Below are 27,998 nucleotides of genomic sequence, written 5' to 3' on the forward strand. Positions count from 1 at the left end.
AGATGACTGTCTTGACCAAAGAATGTCAAGAAACTTATCTGTTATCTAATAACGAAAATATACTTTAAAAGCCAATTTTAAGTAGGTGGCAGGCACTTCAAGTCCACAGCAAGTACACTAAGAAAGAAAAGAAGCAGACTTCATTGGCAAAATTGCCAAAATACCTGTAGTGTTTTAGGTAAGAAAGGTGAAATAGGCTAGTCGCTTCAGCTAGGTTGTGCTTGTTAATAAATCAACCTCTCTTATAATTGTTATTTTGTATTCTCTTCTACCTTTCTTTTTTGTCGTAGGTTGTCAGTTAATTTTGTTTTGCTAGGAATGCATTCAAGAGTGGTCTGGTAGAACATTACTGCTTACGTAAAGAGTGTTACCACTACCCATTTTCAAAACCACAAACAGTATAAGTTGGGCTGGTACTCAGGAGAAGGAAACACTGCAAAGAAAACAATTCTTAGGCTACTTCATAATAGCCTATGTAGAATAATCAGAGTTAGCATATTTTGTAGGGGGATAACCTTTATCTTCACTCCCTTCCTTGTTTTCTAAGAAATTTCATACAAAGGGTAGAAACAGTATAAGTAGGGTTGGTCCTTTGGAGAAGGAAATGCTGCTAAGAAAACAATTCTTAGGCTACTTTTTAATATGCAGAGATGATAAGATGAATATTTGACCCCTCTTGACTACATGGTCACTCAGGTTTTCTCTATATTCTTCAAGTATTTTCTTGCTACACTAGAAATTAAATGATTCCTAGCATCTTTAACTAGGGCCTACATCCTCTTGTCATATCCATTTTTTTCTAAGAATTGTGCTACTAAGCATATGACTATGGTATTTTGTTCATCACTTGAGAAACCTCCAAGAAGTAAATTCACCAAAATATTTTCCTTTTGTTCTTCAAAAAATGATTCTATGTGTCTTCTCTGATGCACTTAATGATCACAATCAAATAAAATATGTTCAACTGTCTCTTCACTATCACAATGATCACAGGTATTGTCCTCTCCATAAAATCTTGGAAGGTATGAATGAGTACCTGCATGTCTGGACCTCAGACAAAAAGCTATGGCTCCTTCTCTTTTAGTCAGATTCCTGTAAAGTTTTAGTTCTGACATCCTTTCTGTTTTTTTTTGTGTTGGAAACCAATTTCCTGAGAGGTTACAATTTTCTTCAAAATAGTATTGCTGCTGTTTTTTTATAACCTCTTCAATCATTATAACTTGAATTGAAGTTTCACAAAATATAAAGGGGTTGCCAATAATGGTGCCATCTTTTGCAGCTCTGTCAGCTATTTGATTTCTATATATATATTTCTATATATATATATATATATATATATATATATATATATATATATATATATATATATATATATATATATATATATATAGTATATATATATATATATATATATATATATATATATATATATATATATATATATATCAACATGGGCTGGAACCCACTGTAAAACAGTTTCTTGACCTGTGGGTGTTGTGACTAATTCTCTGTAGCAACTGGCCACTTCCCTGGACCCTGTCCCACCTCTACTTGTATTGGTGATAGCTTCTAGTGCACTCTTTGAATCAGAGCACATAATATGCAGAATAATCCTAGTTAGTATATTTTGGAGAGGGAGAACTTTTGTCTTCACTTCCTTCATTATTTTTTAGTTTTCCAAGAAATTCATGATTTTTTTTAACTTAGATAGATAGATAAGATTTTATTTTCACCAAAATTTTTATGGCACTGCCAAATTTCTTTGGTATAGTCACATTAAAAAATGCAAAATAGAAAAACAAAATACATCAATCCTCCTGACTTTTGTAATACTTTTTTACAAAGCTAGGTCTAAAACTCTTTGCTAACCACTGGTGGGCACAGCATACTGACTGAAGTTTGTCAACTGACACTGCAACCCTGCACAAGAGTCATTTTGTTATGAATTGGGTGGATCAAAGATTTTCATCCAAAATCCATGCAGAGTTTCTCTCTTCTTTTTTCCAGAGTTTGTATTTTAAACTTTGTCAGCAGCTCTTCATACAACATTTCTGCCTGCTTTGAAACTATCATTAGAGCTCTTTTCTGAACTTAATATATTAACAGAGTATATACCACCAACCCTAATGTACAAGTAGGCTATAGCCTATAGGATACCTAGAATCACACCCTGCAAATAAATATAATCTTCTTTTGTATTACAAAAGTATTTCACCCCACCCCCCTAAATATGTCTAAATCATGGTTTATAGGGTATATTGTATATATTTGCAAATCATGGGGATGAGGAGCACACCCCAATGCCCCTTGACTCTCCAGATATAATCCCTTCTTGCCCCCCCCCCCCTTCCTCAATAAAAATGCTGGAACTATGCCAGTGTTTCTGAATGTAATAAACACTTCACTCTGAAATTCTATCTAAGCCCTTTATGAACCCTTAAAGGTTTTTCTATTATTTTTGTCTTTGGACAAATGGATTAGAATGTTGATTCAAACTAACTATGGTATTTGCACATAGATTCATGTCCATTTTGTTATACAATCCACAGGTATTGATCCATTATGAGTTTTCAATTGTTGTGAGTGTCCATATTATTGACTTGACAATAAAGTAAACACACCACTCAATGCCTTTTTTATGCTCTTTACAAATGTAATGATTGCTTCTATTGCAAATTCAAATTTAAGTACTTTTTGACCTAATCTAACCCAACCTAAACTAACCTTATTATAAATAATGTTGGCACTGAGAAAATGTAGTATCATTATATAAAAAACAACCCAGAAAAGAGTATTGAGAAACATTGTATTATTTTACCTTTAATTACCTTACATTGCATTGTCCAGCAAAATAAGGATTAAATCCTGTAGAATTGCTGGCTAGTGATGATGATGGTTGGATGTCTCAACAGCATCCCACTCAGTTTGCCATGGCTTTGATTACAATTCTTCATCAACAGCTCTTTTAAAGGCAGCAGTACTGGGGGTAGTGAATGCTTCTTCAGTGAGTGAATTCCATAAACTCACTATTCTGTTATTGAAGAAGTTATTGCATTGTCTAGTGGCAGCTCTCTTCTGATATAGTTTCTGACTATGTCCCTTAGTTCTGGCAGACCAGTCAAGTTGAAATGGCTTATTTAATGGAGAGTTAGAATCTCAGAAACTTGGGCATAATAATAATATCACCCCTTTTACGTCTGTAGACGAGAGTGGGGAGTTTCAGTTTCTTCAGACAAGATAAGTAGTTTAAGTATTTGCATCCCTCAATTGCTTTTGTAGCCTGTCTCTGAACTGCTTCTAACTTCTGCTGGTCATCTTTGTTGAGGGGGCTAGCAACACACATATCAAACTCCAAATTAGGCCTTACCAATGCCTTATATAATTTAGTCATCACCATAGGTGACCTACTAGTGATTGTTCTTTTTATAATGCCAAGGGTTTGGAGTGCTTTGGCTACAGCTGTCTGTGTGTGCATAGTGAATTTTAATTCTTTATTGACTATGACCCCCAAGTCTCACTCTGCATCAGATGACATAATAGTCTGTCTTGATCCATCCATCCCTAACATATGATAAGGGCATTGTATGTGGGCCACAAAGTTGCCCGCTGGGAAAGTACCCAAAGGTCATTCTGCATAGAGGCTCTCTTATTGGGTGTATTGACAGGTCCAATGAGTTTGGAGTCATCAGCATAAATACTTATTTTATTTTTGACTGGGGTTGGTGCATCATTAATATAAATGTTGAATAAAGTTGGTCCCAAGATGGTTCCATGGGGCACTCCACTTAATGCTTCCACTTCTTCTGAAAAGAATACCTGTCCATTTTTCCAAATATTTTCACCCTTATCTTTCTCCCAGAAAGAAACTAAAGCACCCACTCTACAATTTCATTATGTATTCCAGTTGCAAATAGCTTGGTCCTTAGTTGACAGTGACACACTTTATTGAAGGCTTTTGCAAAATCCAATAGAACCAAGTCAACAGGGATTGCTTGATCTAGATGGTCAGTAACATCATATGCATCAATCAAATTAGTCTCAACTGAGCATCCATGTCTGAAGCCATGCTGACTATCACTGAGCAGCTCATTGGTGGTCAGTTATTCACTTCACTTCACTGGTCAGTAATTTCTTCTAAGATTTTACCAGCTACAGATGTAAGACTAATGGGTTGATTATTGGAAACGCTGTTGTGGCTACCCCCTTTGTGTACAGGTGTAACATTAGCATTCTGCCAGTCTTGAGGAATCTCCTTAGTATCAAGGGACTTCTGAAACATGTTTGTAAGGGAAGGGATATTTCTGCATGAGCTTTTTTCAATAATCATGGGTGAACTTCATCAGGGCAAACTGATTGTTGGAAAAGAACTGAAAACTTGTAATTTAATTGTAAATTTTTCAGTTTTTAGAGCTCAAAAAGTGCTTAAATATAAATCTTGCAATAGGAGCAATTATTTTATTTGTAATGAGTATAAAAAAAGGTATTGAGTGGTATGTTCACTTTATTGGCAAGTCAATAATATGAACAGTCATATTTTTACCAAAAACTACTTTGAATGCTCCATGCCTTTTTTTGTTTATAGGATCAAACATTCCCTCTTTTCTTGATAAAATCACCTTGTATGTTAACAATAGGCAACTGGCATAACTTACAGCCCTTGTACCAGGTGCTAACCTAGAGGCATAGTTATTTAGCATTTGAACTGTTTTAAATAAGATGGTCATCTCAAAATTGTTTATTGGATATATTTGGGGGAAAAAGAGGGTTTGGTGGAAGCCATTTGATCACTTTTAGCTCTTAAAAAGTGCACTAAAACTTTTGATTTTCAATCAGTGCCCCCCCCCCCAAGTTGATACAGAAATCTTTTTCACAAAACCCTCTGTCTTAACTGAGTAGCTAGCTTAACTTACAGTCCTTGCTGCTAGGGGATTGATAACCCCAGAGGTATGATAATTTGACCTTAGACTATGTTGAACAAGTAATTTTTTTTTTTTTTTGATTGGATTTATCTGGAGGAAAATTGTACTTAAGAGGGAGAGGCTGATTGCCCTCTCATTACATTTGATTCTTTAAAATTGATCCTGAAATCTGATTTTCCAATTAAATGAGCCTTCTCCAAAGTTGGTACAACCATCCCTTCCTATAAAAACCTTAAATTTTAATAATAGGTAACTTGTAATAACCTACTGACCTCACCCCAAGAACTTTGGGGGCTTTTTGTTAATCATGTTTTATTACTCAGTTATAATTTGAAAGTTTTAGTTTCCTTTTAAGAAAATTAAAAGTGATTGGAGGGCAACCACCCCCTATTCCCCAGGAAATACCACCTTGCAGAAAATACCCCCCTTCTGGAACATATCCCCCAAAAAGCCCCTTGTGGTTTGTTGATATCCAATCACTTTTGACTTACAAAAAAAAAAGACTAGAACTGCCTAGGGATTATGAAACAATTTCTCCATCCATCCTCCTCTTGTCTCTTTCTTTAGAGCTAATTCTGTATCTGGGTTGCAGCAGTAGCTAGCAACTTAGTAAGAGCATGTCCCATAGTCAAAAATAAAATAGCCCATAACTTCTAAAAATAGAAGATCGAAAAACAAAGTACGCTATTAGAACTGTGTTGTCCAATTCTCTTATATAGGAAACTAACTGTCCCTTTCCTTGTAAATCAAAGAAAATATATTGGCTTGAAAATCAAGAAAACTTGCTGCAGCTATGATATTCTGCACTGACAGCAGGCTTGTTTTTCTTTCTTTTTTTTACACATACATTCTCTTTTCCACTTTCCTTAGCACTTCCCAAGTAAATAAAAAAGATAACATAACTCAAATAAAATACATAAGTTTGGATAACTGTATTTTCCATAAGAGGGTATTTTTCAGGGGAGGGTTTTTTCCATGGGAGAGAGACAAACACCTAGATCCCTTGTCAGTGACAGAGTAAAAAGAACCCCCAGTAACAGACTAAAAAGGGGAAATAATTATAGCTTTAAGAGTTTGTGATGTCTGCTTTTCTTTGCTTTTGTGACAACAAAACAAAGCTTTTTTTACTAATCATCTTGATGGTCATTCATATTATGATTTTAAAAATTAAACAAATCCAACATGGTGGAACATGTGAAGATTCTAACTTGTGTTTTACCCAATTTAAGTATGGTGGCTGAGTTGCACACGAGTTGTTATATGTGGTTTCAGTTGCAACAATGGTCCAATTGCATGGGGGTTCAGTTGCACAAGGGCTTAGTTAAATTTTGTTGAGTTGTGTGAGTGTTTGGATTCACAAGGGGTTAGTTGCTTAGAGTTCAGTTGCAATGGAACCAAATTTTCAAGTGAAATGATTTTTATATTCAGAAAGAGCATAAACAAAAGGGGTATATTCTCTTAATTCAAAGCTCAGTAATGGAATAGTCTTCAGATTTACCGTTTGTCAACCCCAGCTATTGGGTCTAAAGTGGCTGTCTAGACTGTCTATCCGTCAACCCAAGCAGCAGTGGTACTGCTCTTACACCAAAAAATTTTGCTGCTCTCTTCTTTAATTATGCCACTCACTTATGTCAGTTCTTAAATCAAATTCAAATTACTTTACTGTGCTTCCAACTCTAATGTGCAAATATATAGCCCAAATTATATTTCCTTTTGGAGAGGCTGGTGTAAGTCTAGAATTAGGGCTGTTGAAAAGGAAACAAGTTAAGAATATAATTCTTACTTCATAAATCATAATATGCTAAATTGTTACAGTTAACTGTACAATTATAGTTAATTACTGTATTATGGCTAACTTCGTTAGCCAGAATATAATCATGTCCCCTAATAATGAAGACATTGAGTCAGCTGTTGACAGAGATTGGTGCAACAAGCGATGGTTGACAGTTTGGGATGTGTCTGATGAACTGAGTCACCATCATCATTGACCAGCATCTACAGGATTTGTCCTTATTGCTGGGAAGGGCAATTTAAGGTAACACATTTTGACAGCAATTCCATTAAACTTTACCCCTAATATACAAATATATAGCCAAAACTATATATTTCCCATGCATTGCCATCCATTGCTTTTGTTTCAACCCATCTACCTGTAAACTGAATAAATGCTGGCAAAATCAAGAAGCACAAAACACATAGGAAATATATAATTTGGTCTGTAAATTTGACATTAAAAGTTGGGGGGTTGGAGTAAAACATAGTGGAATTGCAGTCAAAATGTGTTAACTACAATTATTCTGCATATTATGAAATAAGAATCGTTTGCTTAACATGATTCTTTCTCAATATGACTTGCTTGAACATTTTATTCTTATAGAGCAATAATAATTTTAAATGCACTGACAGTCAACAATGGAGCCAAATCATACACACACTCTTGAAGCATAAACTGATATTTGGGAAATTCTGCCCAATTTTGGACAGGGTATCTTGAAGTTAGAAGAAAGTGTCAAATTTCATACAGACTCTATCAAGGATACATTCAATCTAAAGCAAATGTTGTGAAGAATGATTTTTGCATTTAAAAAGGAGAGGATGTAAGGATTACCTTGATCCAAGTTTAAATGTTAAAAGAAAAGTTTTCTTAGATTGTAGTCACCCAAGTCCAGCTATCTAAATCTATATAGGCCACATCATATCCAAGATTAGAAACCTTCTGTCCATCTTTGTAAAATATACATTTTAATCAAAACATTTGTACAAGACTAGGCACTGATCAAGCCCAAGGTCCATTAACCTAGATCACAGTAGAGTCTAGTAGGTGCATTGTATTAATATTTTTATTGTTTTTGCTAGCAAAAGGTCAATATAATGTGAATGTTCCAACTGTATATCCAATGGTTTGCATGTAAATCACATTTAAGTATCATGTTGACCTGGTCTCCTTTTCTATAGCTTAGTTCTGTCTTGTGTTTCATTTTGTCCTGTTATTTGGATGTCAACATTACCCTTTTTATTGAAGCAGCTTTTTTTTTATAAAGCTGCTTTATAAATACTTTATTATACTTTATTATAAACCAAGGACTACTATTCAGAAAACCTTGCTTGATTTGAATTGTCTTTATTTTTTTGTATTCTTCTTTTGCTTTTGCACAGCTGCATGGCCACCTTCCTGCTATCCTAAGTAATAACATATTTTTTAAATTTATTATGAGTCAACTCATCATTTCTGTATTTCCAACAATTTACTGATTCCTCATCCTCCATCACTGTGGTCTGACTTCAACACTGATAGCTTGTAAAATAATGTGAAATCCCAGATAATGTGGACTTCCTGTCTTTTTTTTTTTTTTTTTTTTTTTTTTTTTTTTTTTTTTTTTTTTTTTTTTCCTCTGTATTTCATTGTCTGGATTGGGTTTTGTGCTCACTTGAGGTGGTGAAATCTATATATATATATATATATATATATATATATATATATATATATATATATATATATATATATATATATATAGTTGTTTGTTTGTGTGTCTGTCGACTGACGTCATTATAAGGATTGAACTGTATGTGGTCATGAAGTTGTTTGTCAACTGACGTCATGTTTGTCAACTGATGAAATTGTAGACCGGGACACAAATGATGATCAGGACACTCAAAGAGAAATTACAGACTGAGACACTGGGACACAAATCATGACTGGGACACAGGGTGTATAAATGACGACCGGGACACAGGGACACAACTACAACAGGGACGCCGGGGACACAGGGGGGGATATATAAATGACAACCAGGACACAGGGAATGTTTGAAGAGAAATTACAGACTGGGGTACCAGGACACAAATGACAACTGGGACACAGGGATTATAAATGACGACCAGGACACTCAAAGAGAAATTACAGACTGGGACACCAGGACACAAATGACGACTGGGACACAGGGAATATAAATGACGACTGGGTCACAGGGACACAACTACAACGGGGACGCCAGGGGGCACAGGAGGATATATAAATGACGACGGGGACACAGGCAATGTTCGATTAGCAATCACCATCAACAAAGCTCAAGGGCAATCATTAGAATAATGAGGTATAGATCTGAATACGGATTGTTTTTCCCATGGACAATTATATGTTGCATGTTCAAGTGTCAGTAAACCTCAGAATCTATTTATATGCACAGACAATGGGACAGTGAAGAATGTTGTATATTCGAAAGTTTTACATAGTTAAAAATATATATATATATATATATATATGTATATATATATATATATCTATATTCACAGGTGGGACACAGGGAAACAACTACAATGGCGTGTAACTAATATGGCGCGTAACGACTTACGCGCGGGGGGGGGGGGGCTGGGGTGGCGCGAAGCACCACCCCAACAGCTAGTATTGCAATAATATCTTGCTTAGCTTCTGATTTTAGGGACTTTGGAGATGGGCAACTGGATTTTGTATTGTCTTGCATCCAAAATTAGCTATTTCAGTTAGCAGAGGTTCCACTAGACAAAATTTTATGTTTTGAGGGGGAGGGGGTAATAGATTTTACTACTTTGATAGTTATTTTACCACAGGAAACTTTTTTTTTTGTTAATCTCAGTGTATTTAATTCATGCTTGTCAAGTCATTTATGAAAGAAGTTCTGTTTTATTTTCTTTCAACAAGATTAAGTTTAAATCTGTTTATTTTATGATTTCTATTTTGAGAAAGCTTTGGATAAAATCCTCAAATCATCTTAATCCAGCAACTATATTTTGCATGCAATTGTTTTTGTTAGAAGGTGCAAATAGAATGGGGACTAATTTTCTGTAAAATTGAGTTTGCTATATGTTTAGATGAAAGGATTCAGTAGTTGCATAAATTAATAAGGAAAGCAGAAGATTGACACTAGGGATGGAGGAGGTTGGTTGAAGGCCTCTACAGTCCAGGGCCTGACTACCTTCAAGAAAGTCTGTTTAACTCTACTTATGCGCCCAGGAAATTTTAAGTGGATCTAGCTGCTTTCTCCTCGAAAGTGGATAGTGCTCGGAAATGGTATATGCCTTCAGAAGTGTACCCTGTCACCTCTTCTCTTGCCTGATAAGTTTGAAGCGGATTGAAGCTCTATGTACAGAGGTCAAAGAAAGAGTATCTGCCTCATTGAATCATGATTCTTATGCTCCATTGGCCCAAGATTCTAGCCCTTCAATGTCAAGCCAACTAGAAAGTAAGAAACTACCTACCTTTTGCCGAAATATTGGAAGTGTGGATGGTGTAAGAGAGGCTACAGGCTGACTTTACACCCCAAATCATGTTGGTTGAAAATACTGGTGAGGAATGTTCAGAGAGATAAATGCCAAATTTCACTTCTTAAATTGTATGAATTGAAAATCTTTGCATTGCTCTGGTTGGAACAATGTGGAACATGCCCACAAATTTGTTTTGCAGCTTAGATTCTGCTTGTTTTCGCTATGAGTCGGGAGTTCGTTTTTTCAACATGTCACCAAAATTCCAAAGTTACCACTATTTTTGTCATGGGTTTGTTTGACACATGGGTTGTTTTACACCCATTGATTATGTTACTTTAAACTAGTTATAGGGATATCCTATATCCATCCCCTTGCAGACACTTACTCAGTATGTGTGTATACATAGGATATGTGGCCTTATCTTATTTGACAAAGCTACCAAATGTTATAATAAACAAATGGAAATTGTTTAATAGGTTTTCATTCATTTTCATGCACTATGTTTCTCCATCTGGAAAATGTCCCATAAGTTATCAATGATCTGTTCTTACACTATTAATGGAAGCAACTGTTTTTTAAATATTGTTTCAACTGATGCACCTGAGTATATAACCATATGTCCAATTCTATAATGGGAGGGGGAGGGTAATTGCTTTTCGAGGTTGTTTGTCCTGCAATAATTCTTGACTGCAATGCTTATCACCTTACCTGAAATCAATTTAAATTCCATTAATCAGGCATAAAACAATGGTTCAATAGCAGTAAGCCTGGTTTTGAGTAAACAATGTATTAATTACACATTTATCATATTTAATTAACATGATTTGCCTTAAATCACTCTTACAAGCAATAAGGATGAGTCCTGTAGATACTGGTTACTGACGATGAGGGCCATCTTAATGGTCCAACCACATAGTTGGAGAAAACATTGTTATTTACCCTGCTATTAACAGGTTTCTGGTAGAGTTCAGGGGGGTACAACCATGTTCTTGAGGAACTATCTATCTGGAAAAGGTTTGGAATGATATCCTGGTTAAAAATTAATGTTTTCGTCATTAATGCATCCCCTTGCATACGTTTGTATGTGCAAGATGACATGTTGCGTCTTAATTGGGTAGAATATGTCAAATTTTGAATTTGCCTAGCTTAGTTGAAATTTTAAGCCATCCAGGCTCATATTAAGCCATATTAAGCTCTCAAGCAAGAATTGAGCTGGTTTGTCTGCTTAACTATCTCCCTAAGCATTAGTAAAGGTATTAAAACAAAATCATACATATTAGTCAGATAATGAAGCTTTCAGTTCTATAGATTACAACGCAGCCATTTAATTTAGCTCACATGCTCACAGGAGAGGGAGAAAATCCTTTCAAGGCAGATTCAATGGAACCTGTAGAAAAAATTTGACCTACAAAACAGACTCCCCCCCCCTTCATAATGGTCTAGTCCTGTGTGCACTTTTATTATGCATCCATGTGAGATATGCTTCATTTGGCTAGTTATGTAGATCTGTGTCTTTGGTTGGTAGAGTTTCCCTATCTAGGAATAAAGTTAACTGACTACTTGACATTTCTTATTAAAGACTAAAGATAGCCATGATGACATGTGTTTTTTATGCTAAGCATATCAGTATAGGTTGTATAGCTTATTATATTGGTAATTAATTAATATTTAGTAATTATATACAATAGGATTGGGATATATTCTCATTGTAGTGTTTTAATGCATTTCTGTATTTCTAATCTCTAACGTTTCCATCAGGTGCTATGAAAAGAATAGCAAATAGAAGAACGTGAATAACAGTTGTTATGCTTCTTATTTGGTGGCAAGACTAATAATTTAATGAATTTTTTTTTTCTTTATTCAAGGAACTATCATTCCATGAAAAATAATGTTTTTCATGTCACCTAATCGTATTTAAACTTTTAATCTAAACTGAATGTGATTGTGCTACTGTGAGACTCAGAAAATTGACAAGTGTTTTTTTTCTGGCAGAAATTGGAGGACCAGAATGCAGTTAGCCACTGTTATTTACCCATTCACTGCTAACACTGATGAAGAGATCTCGCTACAAAAAGGTTCCAGCGTCATAGTGAAGCAAGAGGTTGATAAATACTGGTGTTATGGATTTGTCTGTGGCTGTGATAAGGAAGGGAAACTCCCAAAGGCAAATATTTCATTAGTGAATATCAACTGTGATATTGACCAGAAAGCCTTTGTGGCCATCTATGATTATGATTCTGGTGTTAATGGAGATTTAGTGCTGAAATCTGGTAATATAATTTTTGGTACAGAAAAATTAGATGAAAGTTGGTGGTATGGTAATTCAAATGCAAAATCTGGCCTCTTTCCTGTGAATTATACAGTCGAAGTTGAAGTAACTAAAAAAGCTAAAGTGCTTGGGAAAAAAGCTGTGGTGGTCCAGAGCTTACAACCTCAACTTGAAAGTGAACTTCATTTAGTGAAACATGATATTGTCACTATTACTGGTGAGCCTATGACTGGATGGTATTCAGGTATCATTGATGGCAAGACAGGAGTATTTCCTTGTGAATGTGTAAACATTACTGATATTGTTTCTGATCCTCCATCATCTCTAATCAAGAATGAAATTGATGAATTTAGTGTCTGTGATACAAGTATGCAGCACAGGACAAGTGCTGAATTGTATTGCAATATGTATTCTGAGGATATTGAGGGAGTTGATGGTATGCAATGCCAGATAGACACTGTATTATCAAAAAACATGCATTTCAACAATGTTCAAGCAGTAAATGACTGGGTTTTTAATAATCCTGCATCTAATAATCAAAGGTATTGTAATGTTGATTTATTTGGTACTTGCGACAATAGAATTCCTATAGAAGATCCAATAGAAGTACCAACTGAATCAATTTTACATGATTGTGCTACTAGATGTGAAGAAACAGATGTGAATTTCTTTAAAGATGAATACTTCATGGCCAATCCACAACATCTTGCCAGTGTTTGTTATACTGAGCAAAAGCCAATTCATGCTATAGCTCTTTATGACTTTGTACCTGAGTCAGAAAATGAACTTGCCCTTCAAGCTAATCAGGAAGTCTATGTTTTAAAAGACTTAGGCAATGGGTGGACTGATGGTTTGATTAATGGCTGTAGGGGTATATTCCCTAGTACTTATATAAAGATATATGAACACTTCCACAAGGAAAATGACAGGAATTATATAGGGCCTTCTGAAATTTCTAATTGTATTACTAAAAAGAAAGATAGCTCACTTGGAAGAGCTTTTGGCCAGACAAAGAATAAGGAATCTAATAAACCACCTAGACCTTTTACTTGGCAACTTGTTACACCTGCTGACCAATCAATAAAAGTTGACCCAAAAGTGATCTATGAGGGCTTAGCTCATCCAATCATAGCTAAAACTGATGCTAAAGAAGTTGGAATGAGACACTCATTTTCAGACTTAGTGGATGTGAAGACAACAGATGCTAATTTGAATTGTAGTTTGTTTGATTGGAAACAAATTTCGAAAGTACCACCAATTCCACCAAGAAAATTTGAGGTGGCAAATGCTGAGCTTCCGTTTCATGGCACTGTAGATAATTCTTCAGGTTTCTGTTATCAGGAAACAAATATGAAGGACAATTTATATAAAATTTCCTCAAAATCAAGCTCTCCATTCTATTATACACAAAAGGAAACATATGAAACTAATAATTATCAATTTTTCCCCAATTTACCTGTAATAGCTGCAAAAGGTGAACTTTTTCAAGGATATACTGTGAGAAGTGAGAATCTAACAGTGGATGTTGAGGAGGTGGATTGTAAAAACATTCAAAGTGCTTGCAGCACAACTAGTAGCTCTTATCCCAGTAGTGAAGAAAGGATATACATGGGAGGAATGAAACATGCACTAGCACCTCATGATACTGAAAAATCAATCCAGCTTAAAAAGGTTCCCAGTCGACCAGCTCCTCCTTGCCCAGATGTTCCTAAAAAAAAATGTGCTGATCTATTGGTGAAATATTGTCTAAGTACTATTAATGAGCTTGTTTTGACAGAGAAAGAATATCTAAAAGATATGAGATTAGCAATATCAGCCTTTGAGCTTGACAAGCCAGATGTTTTTACTCAAAATGGCTGTGATATTATTAAGCTGTTTGGCAATGTAGATGATGTAATTGCTTTATCTGATACTATTGTTAGAAGACTAGAAAAATATGATGAATCTATTAAAGATGTTACTGTCATAGCAGATTGTTTTATTGATCTTAAAGACAGAGTTGAATCAGTTTTTATGGTTTATTGTAATAATTATGATTCAGTGCACTCAGCACTTTGTGATTATGAAGATATCGTTGCTGTTAAATGTGAGTTTGAAAGAAGAATCTCTATTTTAAAAGAACAAGTTATATGTTTTAATATGGACTCGATATTGATCAAGCCAGTTCAAAGAGTTATGAGGTATCAGCTTTTATTGGGGAAAATAGTTAAATTCTTTCCTGAGGACTGGCATGGGAGGGAAAAAATGATGCAAGCTTATCAAGTAATGGTAAAAATAATATCTGATATCAACGAAACAAAAAGGAGAAGGGAGGTACTGAAGAAGTATTTTGATGAAACTGAAGACATTAGCAAAAAGTTATCAAAAGTTAATCTCCATTCTATGAGTAAGAAGAGCATGCGTATGGCAACAAAAGTTAGTATGAGTTTGAAAATGCCAATTATTCAAGATTCTAGATACATTGAATTAGTAAACAGTTATGAAACTCTGGTAGAAGCTGTCTCAAACTTGCAATCTACTATTGAAGGAATTCATAGTAGTCTTAACACCATTTTCAATCAACAGCTAATTATATCTGAATCTATTGCATCTCTACATGACAAAAAGCATCAATTGAAGGAAATTGATGTCTACTGCAATGTTCAAAGACTCCTGAGAATGAAATGCTGGGGTGAATTTGATTCAAGTGTTCATGATAAGGTTTTTGAACCTTTAACTGAACTCAACTCTCTATTTGTTATGCCATCAAAGCTAATTACAAAGCGCCAGAATAAATTCCTAGATTTAATGTCTGCTACTCAAAAACTGGAAAAGAATAAAGATCTAACAAAAGCCAGAGTGATTAAAGAGGAATATAGCTCATCTAAAAGTACTTTTGAAGCATTAAATTCACAATTACTGAAGGAACTGCCAATTTTTATTGAACAAGGTTTTATAGTTTATTGTTCATGCTTGCACTCCTGGATGACACTGAGACAAAAGTTGTTATCTAGTTGCAATGTAGTTTTCTTAGAAAATGCTCCAGAGAGATCAGCTACCTCTATTAGTGAAAAATTTTATCAAAGGTATTTAGAAGCTTTGGAAAAACTACAGGGAATAAGTATTATTTCCCTGACAGCCTTAGGTGCGAAAAGCTCGCCTTGTTCTAAAAGAAAAGAAGAAGACAATTTTTTCTTATTGTCCAAGTACAAAGCTGATGACTTGTTTATTGTTTCTAAAGCTTTTGAACCTAAGAATGAATTTGAAATCAAACTTGGACTGGGTGCTTTGGTTGCTGTTATAAAACGATGTGATCCTACTGGAAATTCTGATTGCTGGCTCGTTGATACTGGCACCAAAAAGGGGTTTTTACCATGTTGTGTACTTGAGCCAAAAACTAGTCCTTCCAACATGGAAACCATTTTATTAACTTTAGCTGACGGAAAGTGCTATTATAAACCAAATTCGGAAGCTTTCACTAATAACAAACTAAGTGGCAAATCTGGATCTCCTATCTATGAACAAGTTGAAGATGATTTGCATCCTGATCTCTTGGGCTTGCAATTTCCTATATACGAAGAAATACCAGATACTGATTTCTCTGATTATTACATTGTCCTGTATAACTTTCAGGCACGAAATGAGACAGAGTTGACCGTCTTTGCTGGTGAATCTGTTCAAATAATCAACTTTTGTGATTTATCTGGTAATAATGATTGGTACATGGCAGTCAACTCAGAGGGTAAAAAAGGCTACATACCTTCTAGCTATTTGAAGAAGAAATGCTGAAATTTAGAATTAGAACTTTTTGGGTGTTATATATAATGCATGTTATATCTCAGTTCTATATTCTATTTGCTATGGTGAGTTCATTGCATATATGTATAACACGTCACTATTGTTATCTGTTTTTTCTTAAATTGAGTTTTTTCTGAAATAAAAATACTCTTGTACAGAAGAGCACAAGCCTTCTGTAGTTTTATTGATTTTTTTTTTGTTCTTAAACAATGCTTAAAAGTAGTTCATGGTGAAATATTAAATTCAAAGATGTATTTTGAATGCTTCGACTACCAGATAGGCTTGTTTCTGAGTAGTGAAATGGCTCTTAGGCCATCTGTTCCGCAGTTTGATTAATGAAGTTACAAGCACTAACAGTCTTACATTGTATTTCTAGGTCTTAATTTCTAGATTGTTCTAGAGGTATGCGCTCTTTGATATATTCTTAGTTGAGAACCCCCACATGTTAGAGGGTGGGCAATAAACATTGGCTTGGACAGAGCTAACCCCTGGTGTTAGACAGTACTTGGTTTAATGGGGGTGAAATTGTTATACAGAAATTGCTACAATTTATTTTTTGGGCAACACTGCTCTAAAATGACAGCATTTCCCTTTACAAGAATCAGTTTCAGTTGAGTTACATTATGTGTGTCTAAAATCAAGACTCAAACGACTGTATCCTATATTTTTGAGAAAAAAATAACGCATACTATTATATTTTTTCCTGTTCTATATGTTATAAAGATCAGACGGTTAATCCTTGCGCTATTTATTAAGCTTGGGAGTATCAACGGATCACAAAAGTATCAGATGCTGTATGTAATGATAAACCATGCTTTATGCACAATGTACTACAGACTGTTGTTGGTATGGGCTATATATTAACATAATTTATGTTAATTAATGCTTTTTTCTTATTTTAATGGACATATTCATAATGAGCATGCTTGCATAAAGGCAGGGAAAGATTCTTAGGTAAAACCAATCAAAAAGTGGCAAAAACCATGTAATTAACAATGTTAGCTACTGTGGAATATAACTATTTCCAAAATCCCTTCCTATCTCTTACTTATGTGCATGTTTGATAGTGACTGAAAATTGTCAGTACTATCCAGCTTCGTCATTTGGTCCCTGAACCAGTGTTACTGTTACGGCTAAAGGTTGTATCTTACATTTTCAAATGATATGATACACTAACAAACTAGTGCTTTGAAATTTGCTTTTCAAAGAGAGGGTCGAGTTGTTATTGCGCTCTCTTTACTCTGCTGATCCTCCCTTTGAATACAACTCAGTAAACAGTTTTCAGCAATTATTTCAGAAGTTGGAAATGCTAGATATGACCTTCAGGCATAATTGTGACAATATTCGACAGTGTTTTCGTCTTCAGAGACTATATTAGAATATATAATTGCAGGCCTTGCAATAAAAATTTAATTTTTTTTTTGGCAGAAACTAAAGATATTTGGGGTCTCACTGTCAAACTTGATTAATTGTCGTAATTTTTGTGTCCTGTCGGTCTGTCAGACTAGTTTCATCGAAATATTCTGATTGGTAGCCGAAAACCACTTTGTATTTCCTTTACTATAGTTCAATTATTAAAGTGTCAGCCAGAACGATGTTTTCGAGTTTGAAAATGTAAAATATGAGCTTTAGGCGAAATAACGACAATATACAAAAGCTGGACAAATGTTATTATTTTCTGTTGTTTTTTTTTTCTGTCATCGACTTCGATTTCTGATACTAAGTTGAATATGAAACTAAATTACCTTAAATTATCCTAAATCGCATGTCCATCAAGATAAGGTGGTGATGAGCCTTCTGTAGAATATATCGCTGGTGGTATGACATGACTGGTTCAGCATCCCAGGTTAGCCTGCATTTTGCATTGGCTCAGTCAAGACCTACTCTTTTCTTGAACGTATGTATGATTTGGGACTGGATAGTGACTTCAGAAAGGCTGTTGCAGTGGGGGACGGTGCGTACAGAGAAGAAGTGCCGGCGCTCATGTTGATGGGAACGGGGGAATTGCAGCTTCTTTGTATGACCTCTTGTCGTACTTGCGAGGGATGAGGAGAAAACTTGACTTGAGAGGTCGTTTTCGAATAGTGATTGCGTCTCCTCTCTTCCTTTGATAGGCTGGGGTGAGGAGTATGAGGGACGCAAGGCGTTCCTCATACAGCTTGTCTCGTAAAGCTGGTCTTAGCGTCGTTGCTCGTCTTTGGACACTCTTGAGTGCTTTAACGTCCATTTTATAATGGGAGACGCCAGGATCATTACAAATTTCAGGTGTGGACATACAATAGCTTTTTACAGCTACTTAACTCCACACGGCTTTCTGGTCGTTTTATGATCCCTAGGGCTCTGAAGGAAGCCCTTTGAACTACCGAAAAGCTTGGGACAATGTGACATATGCTTAATTTTTCGTCTAGAAATTTCTAGTGATTTAAAAGAAATAGTATTTCCTTGTCCTCAGTTCAGAATTTTGAATGCATGTAGTTTCTAGTAAAATTGTCAACCACCAATGGAAACTAGAAACTTTGGATAGTTAACCTACTTATTTAAAATCCATCTGGTCGGGTTTGCCAACTCGGGGTTACTTGTCAAATGGTATCACGAAAGTATTTTCAGCATACCTCTCTGTTTTTTGCAGTCCTCAGCAGTACTGAGAAGGGTTGGTCAGAAAAGTTTTCCCGCCAGCGCTTGTAAGGTCGTCCTCTTGGACGAGATGTATAGATTCTTCCTTCAAAGGCTATTTTGGGCAGTTGGGCTGGGGATATAGGCTGAACGTGTTCTAACCGTCGAAGGATCATTACAAATTTCAGGTGTGGACATACAATAGCTTTTTACAGCTACTTAACTCCACACGGCTTTCTGGTCGTTTTATGATCCCTAGGGCTCGGTTTGCTTTAGCAACTTGAGCTTGTGTGTGGCTGTGGAGCTTTAGTCCGTCATTGACAAAAACCTCCAGGCCTTTCTCCTCCCTTAAAGCCTCAAGTAGGTCACCTCCAACATGGTAAGGTTGTGTCCAAGATGCAGGACTTTGTATTTTGACACGTTGAACTGCAAACCTCACTCAGAGGACCATCTAGATATTTCATCTGAATCTTCCTGCATCATTTAGATGCCTAATTTGGGCCAGTCCTAGGAGCTTGTAATCGTCAGCATTTAGTGTCAGTGGGTTTTTCAGATGAGTTGTACGGTCGTTAATATAGTTAATATACATGCTGAACAATTCGGGCCCCAGGATCATGCCCTGTGGAACTCTACTAATGACAGGATTTTCATCAGAATAAACAGCTTTACTGTTTGCGTCATAAACTGCTACCCTCTGAGTTCTTCCAGCAAGAAAAGCTTCAGTTCAGGCGCCTGTATCCCATGTACCCTGTGTGTTTCCAGTTATAGGAGAAGAGGTTGATGCTGTATTTTATCAAAGGCTTTCTTGATAAAGCAATATAACATCCACCAGAAGGCTATCATCCAAGAGTCTGGTCACAAAGTCATATGATTCAATGAGGTTTGTTTCATTTGAGCGACCTTTACGGAAACCATGCTGACTTTTGAAAGTGACTGATTTCTTTCAAAGTGAGAGACCAGTGCGTCATTTATGATGCTCTCAAGGCTCTTGCATACAACTGTAGCGAGACTTGATGTTGGCCTGCTTCCATTCACTTGGGAAAACTTTGGAAGCAAGCGACATCTCAACCATCATTGTTGCTGGCTAAGCAATCTATTCAGCTTCTTTTTTTTTAATAATCTGGGTAATCATCAAATGGTTTTATCAAAGGTAAATGAAGCCCTTTGAACTACCGAAAAGCTTGGGACAATGTGACATATGCTTAATTTTTCGTCTAGAAATTTCTAGTGATTTAAAAGAAATAGTATTTCCTTGTCCTCAGTTCAGAATTTTGAATGCATGTAGTTTCTAGTAAAATTGTCAACCACCAATGGAAACTAGAAACTTTGGATAGTTAACCTACTTATTTAAAATCCATCTGGTCGGGTTTGCCAACTCGGGGTTACTAGTCAAATGGTATCACGAAAGTATTTTCAGCATACCTCTCTGTTTTTTGCAGTCCTCAGCAGTACTGAGAAGGGTTGGTCAGAAAAGTTTTCCCGCCAGCGCTTGTAAGGTCGTCCTCTTGGACGAGATGTATAGATTCTTCCTTCAAAGGCTATTTTGGGCAGTTGGGCTGGGGATATAGGCTGAACGTGTTCTAACCGTCGAAGCTACTGGAGTTGGATGGTCTGCATGATGTTTTGAGGGTATTTAGAGGAGAGTACTCATTCGTTAGATACTTGGTCAAGGTAAGTAATGCCAATGAGCTTAAGGCTTCTGTACGATTTAGTTTCGACAGCCATCAATCAGTGTTTCCCTTCGACTTATAGGGTCGATGGAAACGACTTTTAGGGACGTATGGAAACCTGTCTCCGCTCCATACGTTGCAACTGGAATTACTACAGTTCCATAAAGTCGTGTCTTAAGTTTCAAGGGCAGGGATTTATTTTTTCCAAATGAGCCCAATGACTTGGAGCATGCAGAGGCAAGAGCCAGGCTTTGTTTTAAGTCTTTTGAGGAGCCATTTGTGTATGTCAGCACCCTTCCAAGGCAAACAAACTATTCGACCCACTTTATTTCCTCGCCCTGTATAGTGTCATAGACGAGAGGGGAGGGACCAGTCTCTGCTTGTCGTGACGCTCTTATCACATTGGTCTTGCTGGCATTTATCTTCGTTCCATATGACTAGCTACGTCATCGATCGTGTTTGCATTGTCTTAGAGCTCCTTTATTTGTCCATCAGACAATGAATGTCATCAGCATATGCAAGCAGGTCGAAGAGGTATTCTCCTAAGACTATTACCGTGCTATTAGGGCAAGTACCAGCACACCAAGTGGAAATAAACAGAAAAGAGGGGGGATGAAGCATCCTTGGAGAATGCTTATAAAGGTAGAAAACTCTTCAGTAAGTCCTTCGCTAGTCGGCACCATGCTTCTTGCCTTCTCGTACATACTTATTGTAATACTAAATATCAGAGAGATCTTTGTAGTTAGGCACGATATGACAGAGACCAAGGCTTGCTTGAAGTCAATAAACAATTGATTTAATTTTTTTTGTCAAATTTTAAATACTGTTCCTTGATTTGTTTGATAACTGATCAGTTCGTGGTAATGAACTAAAAGGAAGGAGCGACTTGATCTATTAGTTACTGAAAGTCTAAAAACAGAATTTGATAACAATAGATACATGAAGAAAAATCTCTTCTTACGCCGATTTCCAAATATATAAAATTTATCAAGTTTAATGTTACTGATCGAAAGCTACTTGTCTGAGAAAATTTTCCTGATTTCGGAAAAATGGTTAAACACCCAAAAAATTCAAGTGATCTTAATGAAAATCACATCGTCAGCTTCAGCATATCAGAGAACTACAATGGAGGTTTCAAGTTTCTATCCACAAAAATATGGGATTTCATTTTTTGCCTGAAAAAAGGCTACGGATGTGCGTTTATTTGTCGTTTTATTTTCCAGGGCTGATAATTTTAAACCAATGGTCCTAGAAGATCAGTAAAGGGTTCATTTGGACGGAAATCAAAAGTTCCAGTGCTCTTTTCGAGTGACCAAAAGCCACTAGCCCCTCTCTCATCCCCCTTCCCCCTCCAATAAGACACCTGGTCAAAATTTGAAGATAGCTGTTCGATTTAGCATAGTTGAAAGGTGCAATAAGTTTGCCTTTTGGGGATGATATGATCCCCATAGCCCCAGGAGAAATGGCTGTAAGCTACCCAACCTGCCCATTGTTTACATATAACCTAGTATTGGGAAATATACGGAAATTTTATTGGAAATTTCCTGCGAGGGAGGGGAATTTTTTTAAGGGAGGAATTTCCTGTGGAGATCAAGGTTTCAAGGTAAATTGTACACGGAAGGGGGAGGATATTTCCTGCCATGACTTGAAAAAAGGTCTAAAATTTAATAGAAAAATTAAGTTTTTTTTTTAAATGAAAGTATGGAGCAACCTTAAAACTTGAAACGAACATAACTTATTCTGTAAATTAGGAGGACTGCCGTTTCCTCAAACCTTACTCTTTCCGCTAAAATTTGACTTTTTGTCATTTCTTTAAGAAAGACTCCTCACAACACAGGGGCCATTGCATTTGAATGAGAAGTATTTTTGAAGAACTTTAAGATTTTAGCGTAAACAGTGACGATTGGGGAAGGGGTAGCCCTCTCACATAGGGAATAATATCTGTTCGTTTTAAGTTTAATGTTGCTCCTTACTTTCTGTAGAAAGACTTATTTTTTATTTAATTTGATAAGGAAATAAAGTTTCTTGATTCTTAAGCACAAATAAAATAGAAAAACAGACGTTTCTGAAGTAAAGTATTGTTAGAATGAACTCTAAAACAACTACAAACATAAATTTTATTGGCTGAACACACTGATTTTATAGCCTTCTCAATTTGTCTCAGCATGAGATTCGAGAATCCTCCATGACCAGGACTACAAGTTGGACTTGATATCAGGATCGAAATTAAAGGAAAATATGCTAGTATCATCCAGTCACTAGTGCCATCTTTATTTGTCTTATTTCTTCACTATCATTCCACTTATTTTTGTCTTCTTAAAATCTTCTAGTTTGAAATTGTAAATTTTGTTTTGAGCATTATTCTTTTCGTAAGTAAATAGCTCATGGAGAACCTAAATTAAAACTTGAAATTGTAGGTCTCTGATAAAAAGTCAAATCTTTTTTGCAGAAGCCTTAAAGTTGTTAGAAGCTACAAAAAAATACTTTTCTTATATATCAGAAATTTTCTTATATTCTGTTTCTGTTGAAACAGAAGTTTGACTTCCTAGTTTTATATATATATATATATATATATATATATATATATATATATATATATATATATAGAGAGAGAGAGAGAGAGAGAGAGTTCATGTTCTTAAGTCAGGTAAGAAAGTTTTTTGTAAAGTTTACTATATTAGTGATAAGATTTGAGAGCTCAAGAACCCATAGACTAAGCAGTGTCGAAATTTTTTCGTGTCAATTAATATTGTGTAGCTCCCTGAATTGATTTACCATTTTCAACTGTATTTAGAAACAATAGATCCTTTTTGTTGAAGGAGTGAGATTGGGTGTATGCGATAGCTGTGCGTGAAGCTTGAGTCAGAATGAGCACCTATGTACAAGTTTCAGAAGAAGAGAACGAAGAACCGATTGAATTACCAACAGAAGAGGATAATACTCTTTTACTGTCTACTCTGGCAGCTCAGTTTCCCGGTGCTTCCGGTTTGAAGTATAGACTTGAAGGAGCAAAAACAATGAGAGGAGTTAGATTGGCTGAGGGTAAATTCAACCCTCCAGAGGGTGGCTGGGGAGCGTGTGTGTATATATGCGTGTTCCCTAAAGGTTAGTTGCATTTTAATTAAATTGGTTGGTACAGCATTAGGAAAAGCAACAAAAATCATCCTATGTTTAAATTATTGGAAAACCAAATGCGCTTTTTTTGTCCTTAATATACTGTGCGCTTAATATGAAGCTAAACCCAGACTGAGTAATGTTTCTAAAATATTACTTTTTAAAACTAAAAAACTTCCTGAATATTTTGTTTGTATTCTAATATTTTGGTTGTATGTTTTCAGTGACGCTTAAGCTGGTCGTTAGCGTAGGGATTAGGGTTTATGGGGTTGCCGACCCCATCATGTCTAGCGCAGTCTCTGTTTTTTTTTTCAAGTTTTAACATTGCTCTCTACTTTCATGTGAGAAAGAATATATAATTTCTTTTTTTATGTATTTTTTTAGTTCCTAATAGGCTTTTTATTAACCTGCTTAAAAACAAAACGGACCGTCGCGTAGTAATATATTTCACATGAAACTGGTAGATTTTTGTATACCATTTTGATGATTCAAACAAATGACTCTTGACAATTCAGCTATGGTCAGAACTCCAGGAAAATTTATAGCTTATTTGCATAATTTACTTCACATATTTCCCTTGCATGGCTGATTAATGCTGCGTTTACAAAGGCGATGCAGTGGCAAAACTGCCTATAAGCAATTAGCTCATGCATCGAAAGCGAAGTACTGTTTTGCTTCAAGTCTGTTATTAGATAAGTTTTACAATGAGATGGTTTGCTTTAAAGGATATGCTGGGCGATAATTTGATTAAACGATATGTAAATGTTTTCACTTTCTATATTTATTATTGTGATTTTGATATTTCCAATCCTTTTTTTTTGCTCAAATTAATTAACTCTTCGCTTTGCCAAAATTCAATAACAATAATTGTAGTTGAAGAGTTTCTTGCACTATTATTTTCCAAACATTGAGCTATATAAAAACAAGCTTTGATGACGTAAATGCTTACCATCAAAATGTAGATTTGAAATTACACGGGCTCAGCCTCAGGATAAAGAAAAATAAACTACTGGTCATTTTTGGCTATTCAAAATCAGCTGCATTTCAATGTGTTCCCCTTTTCATGTATAATAAAAAAAAGCAGGTTTTTGAAATGAAAGTAAGGATCACAATTAAAAACTAAACGGGCAGAAATTATTACGATATGGGGGGAGGGTACCCTCTCCACAATACCTCGCTCTTCATGCTTGCGTTATTTGGAACGTTCAGAAAGCTATCTTATTCTAATTTAACTATAACCATGTGCTTCACTTGTTGTTCGTAAGGGATTGGGATACATAGACACGCTTTAGCGTAAAGAGCGAAGTATTTAAGAGGAGGCCATCCCCCACATCCAACCAATGAACATTCCCTCAGAGAAAATCTGCCTCCCGAAAAATGTCTATTTGCTTCCAAATTACAAATGCTATGTGTAAGCAATACGCTTTTCTTTTTTGAATTAAGTGAAAAAGAAACAAGTTTTTTAACTAAAGTAACGAACGACCCTAAAACTTAGAACTGACAGAAATTATTCCGTTTATGAAATGTGCTGTTCCCTCCTCAACGCCTCGCTCTTTACACTAAAGTTTGACTCTTTGTCACAACTCTACTTTTCAAAACAATAAAAACTTTAGTGTGAAGAATGAGGCTTTTAGGAGGGTACAACGCTTTTTCCTATACGGAATAATTTCTGTTCGTTTTAAGTTTTAATGTCGCTCCTAACTTCCAGTTAAAAAAAGACTTGTTTTATGGCACTTGGTATTAACCAAGTGACATATGGCGATCGCAAGTTCTGTCTGTCGGTCTGTCCCGGTTTTGCAACTTTAGGCAGCTCCAGGTAAGCTAGGACGATGAAATTTGGCGGGCGTATCAGGGACCGAACCAGATTAAATTAGAAATAGTCGTTTTCCCGATTTGACCATCTGGGAGAGAGTAGGGGGCCGGTTAATTCAGAAAAAAAAAATAGAAAAAATTAAGTATTTTTAACTTACGAACGGGTGATGGGATCTTAGTGAAATTTGATGTTTGGAAGGATTTCCAATTCCCTTCTAGCTGAAAATTCCACCCAGAAAATTTCTTTTAGATGATCTAGGGTGAACAATTTTTCTTAGCGCACTTTCATTTGAAAAGGACTTAAATTTCTGATTATTTTTAAAATCATGTCGGTAATCCCCTTCTCGGTGGAAGTTTCCCAGCGAAGAGGCAATAAAAGGGTGTTTTCTAGAAAACGTTTTTTAAGGGGGGGGGGGAGGGGTACAAAATAAACTTTCAAAAACGTATAAAAACTGTGAAATTGATATCTACTCTCTTACGATTTCTGGGAATATTGCTGGTCTATGCTGTTATTATGAAAGTAAGGAATATCACTAAACCCCAAAATGAGCGGAATTTATTCCGTAGAGGAGGAGGACTGTCCCTTTCTCATCTACACCTCCGCCTCAAGGTCGCAGAAACTTTGGAGTGTGTTCATTGGATCAGAAATTGAGAGTTCTAATCCTTGACGTGGGGGTAGAATTTTTTGGAGGATCCGTGGAGGGGATATTTTTCCTCGGGTTTTTTTTTCCAGGGAAATTAGCGCCGGCCACCGAAAAAGGACAAGCAAAAATAAAATAAAAAACGCTTTTTTATAAAAAAAAATGGGCGTCAAACGAGGCACTTTCAATGTCGATAAAAACCAGAAAAGAACGGGAAAGTCTAACAATAGGAACAAAGGGATTGCGACTAATCAAGTGAAGAAGAGAAGATGAAAATCAGAATTGTCTGTCCTTAAAACTAAAGTAATCAAAATCTAACCTGTATTAGGCTGGACTCTTATTACCTAGATTGGTTGGAATAGCTTAAATGCATTTTTTTTTGTGCGGGAGGGGGAGGGTCTTTTAAAAGAATGTTGTTTCTAGTTTTCTTATCTTTTCTTATATTATTCTTGTGGTTCCATTCTTCTGGTTTCGTATTGCTTTTGTTTTTATTCTTTTGTTTTATTAATATAAATGAATAAATAAGTCTTAAAACGAGTATAGTTTAGATGGAATGTACAAATAAAGCTTAAGATGGACGCAAATATTTTACTGTTGTAGCATAAATGAAACCCAAAATGAACAGAAACTGAATAAACAATCATAGCAAACTAGCATACAACATTTACTAATATCTATATATATAAAAATAAGTTGTCTGTGTGTGTGTGTCTGTTGAGTGACGTCATGTTTTCGACTGATGAAATTACAGACCGGGACATCGGGACACAAATGAAGACCGGGACTCCGGCACATAGGGAATATAAATGACGACACTCAAAGAGAAAGCGACCGGGACACAAGGAATGTTTGATTAGCAATCACCATCAACAAAGCACCGGGACACAAATGACGACCGGGACACAGGGAGTATAAATGACGACCAGGACATAAGTAAAAAAAAAACTAAAAAAAGGTAAAAACTACAAAAAAACTAATAAAAAACTAAAAAAGCTAAAAAACTAAAAAAACTAAAAAGAAAAAAAATAAAAAAGGAAAAAAATGAAAAATAAAGGAGAAAAACAAAACTAAAAAAACGAACGTATTTACTGACCGGGACACCGGGATACAAATGACGACCGGGACACAGGGAATATAAATGACCACCGGGACACAGGGACACAACTACAACGGGGACGCCGGGGGCACAGGGGGATATATAAATGATGACGGGGACACAGAGAATGTTCAATTAGCAATCACCATCAACAAAGCTCAAGGGCAATCATTAGAATCACGAGGTATAACTAAAAAAACTAAAAAAAGGTAAAAAACTAAAAACTAAAAAAAAGACCAATTCAAAAACGAATGTATATACAGACCGGGACACAAGGAATATAAATGACGCCCGGGACACTCAAAGATAAATCACAGACTGGGACACCGGGACACAAATGACGACCGGGACACAGGGAAACAACTACAAAGGGGACGCCGGGGGGGCACAGGGGGATATATAAATGACGACGGCGACACAGGGAATGGTCGATTAGCAATCACCATCAACAAAGCTCAAGGGCAATCATTAGAATCATGAGGTATAGATCTGAATACGGATTGTTTTTCCATGGGCCATTATATGTTGCATGTTCAAGAGTCGTTAAACCTGACAATCTATGTATATGCACAGACAAAGGGACAGCAAAGAATGTTGTATATTCGCAAGTTTTACGTAGTTAAAAACATATATATATATATATATATATATATATATATATATATATATATATATATATATATATATATATATATATATATATATATATATATATATATATATATATATATATATATATATATATATATATATATATATATATATCTATATTCACAGGTGGGACATAGGGACACGACTACAATGGTGCGTAGCTAATATGGCGCGTAACGACTTACGCGCGCGCGG

At 35.7% G+C, this 27,998-nt stretch overlaps 2 protein-coding genes across 2 annotated transcripts in view; both read left to right on the top strand.

The window, feature by feature from the left end:
• The first annotated feature begins 106 nt into the window (after window positions 1-106).
• On the top strand, window positions 107-23,030 carry LOC136027097 (dynamin-binding protein-like). Its single transcript, XM_065704046.1, has 2 exons — window positions 107-178; window positions 12,153-23,030. Exon 2 carries the CDS (start codon window positions 12,169-12,171, stop codon window positions 16,195-16,197), a length of 4,029 nt encoding a protein of 1,342 aa, XP_065560118.1. The 5' UTR covers window positions 107-178; window positions 12,153-12,168; the 3' UTR covers window positions 16,198-23,030.
• Window positions 23,031-23,453: 423 nt separating this feature from the next.
• Window positions 23,454-27,998, top strand: part of LOC136027098 (TAR DNA-binding protein 43-like) — a 40,399-nt gene continuing 35,854 nt past the window's right edge. Inside the window, exon 1 of the mRNA XM_065704047.1 lies at window positions 23,454-23,594. The gene's annotated coding sequence lies outside the window, so the exon portion shown is untranslated. The remainder of the gene's footprint in view (window positions 23,595-27,998) is intronic.

The sequence above is a fragment of the Artemia franciscana genome, chromosome 5 (assembly GCF_032884065.1).
Source record: "Artemia franciscana chromosome 5, ASM3288406v1, whole genome shotgun sequence".
Taxonomy (NCBI): domain Eukaryota; kingdom Metazoa; phylum Arthropoda; class Branchiopoda; order Anostraca; family Artemiidae; genus Artemia; species Artemia franciscana.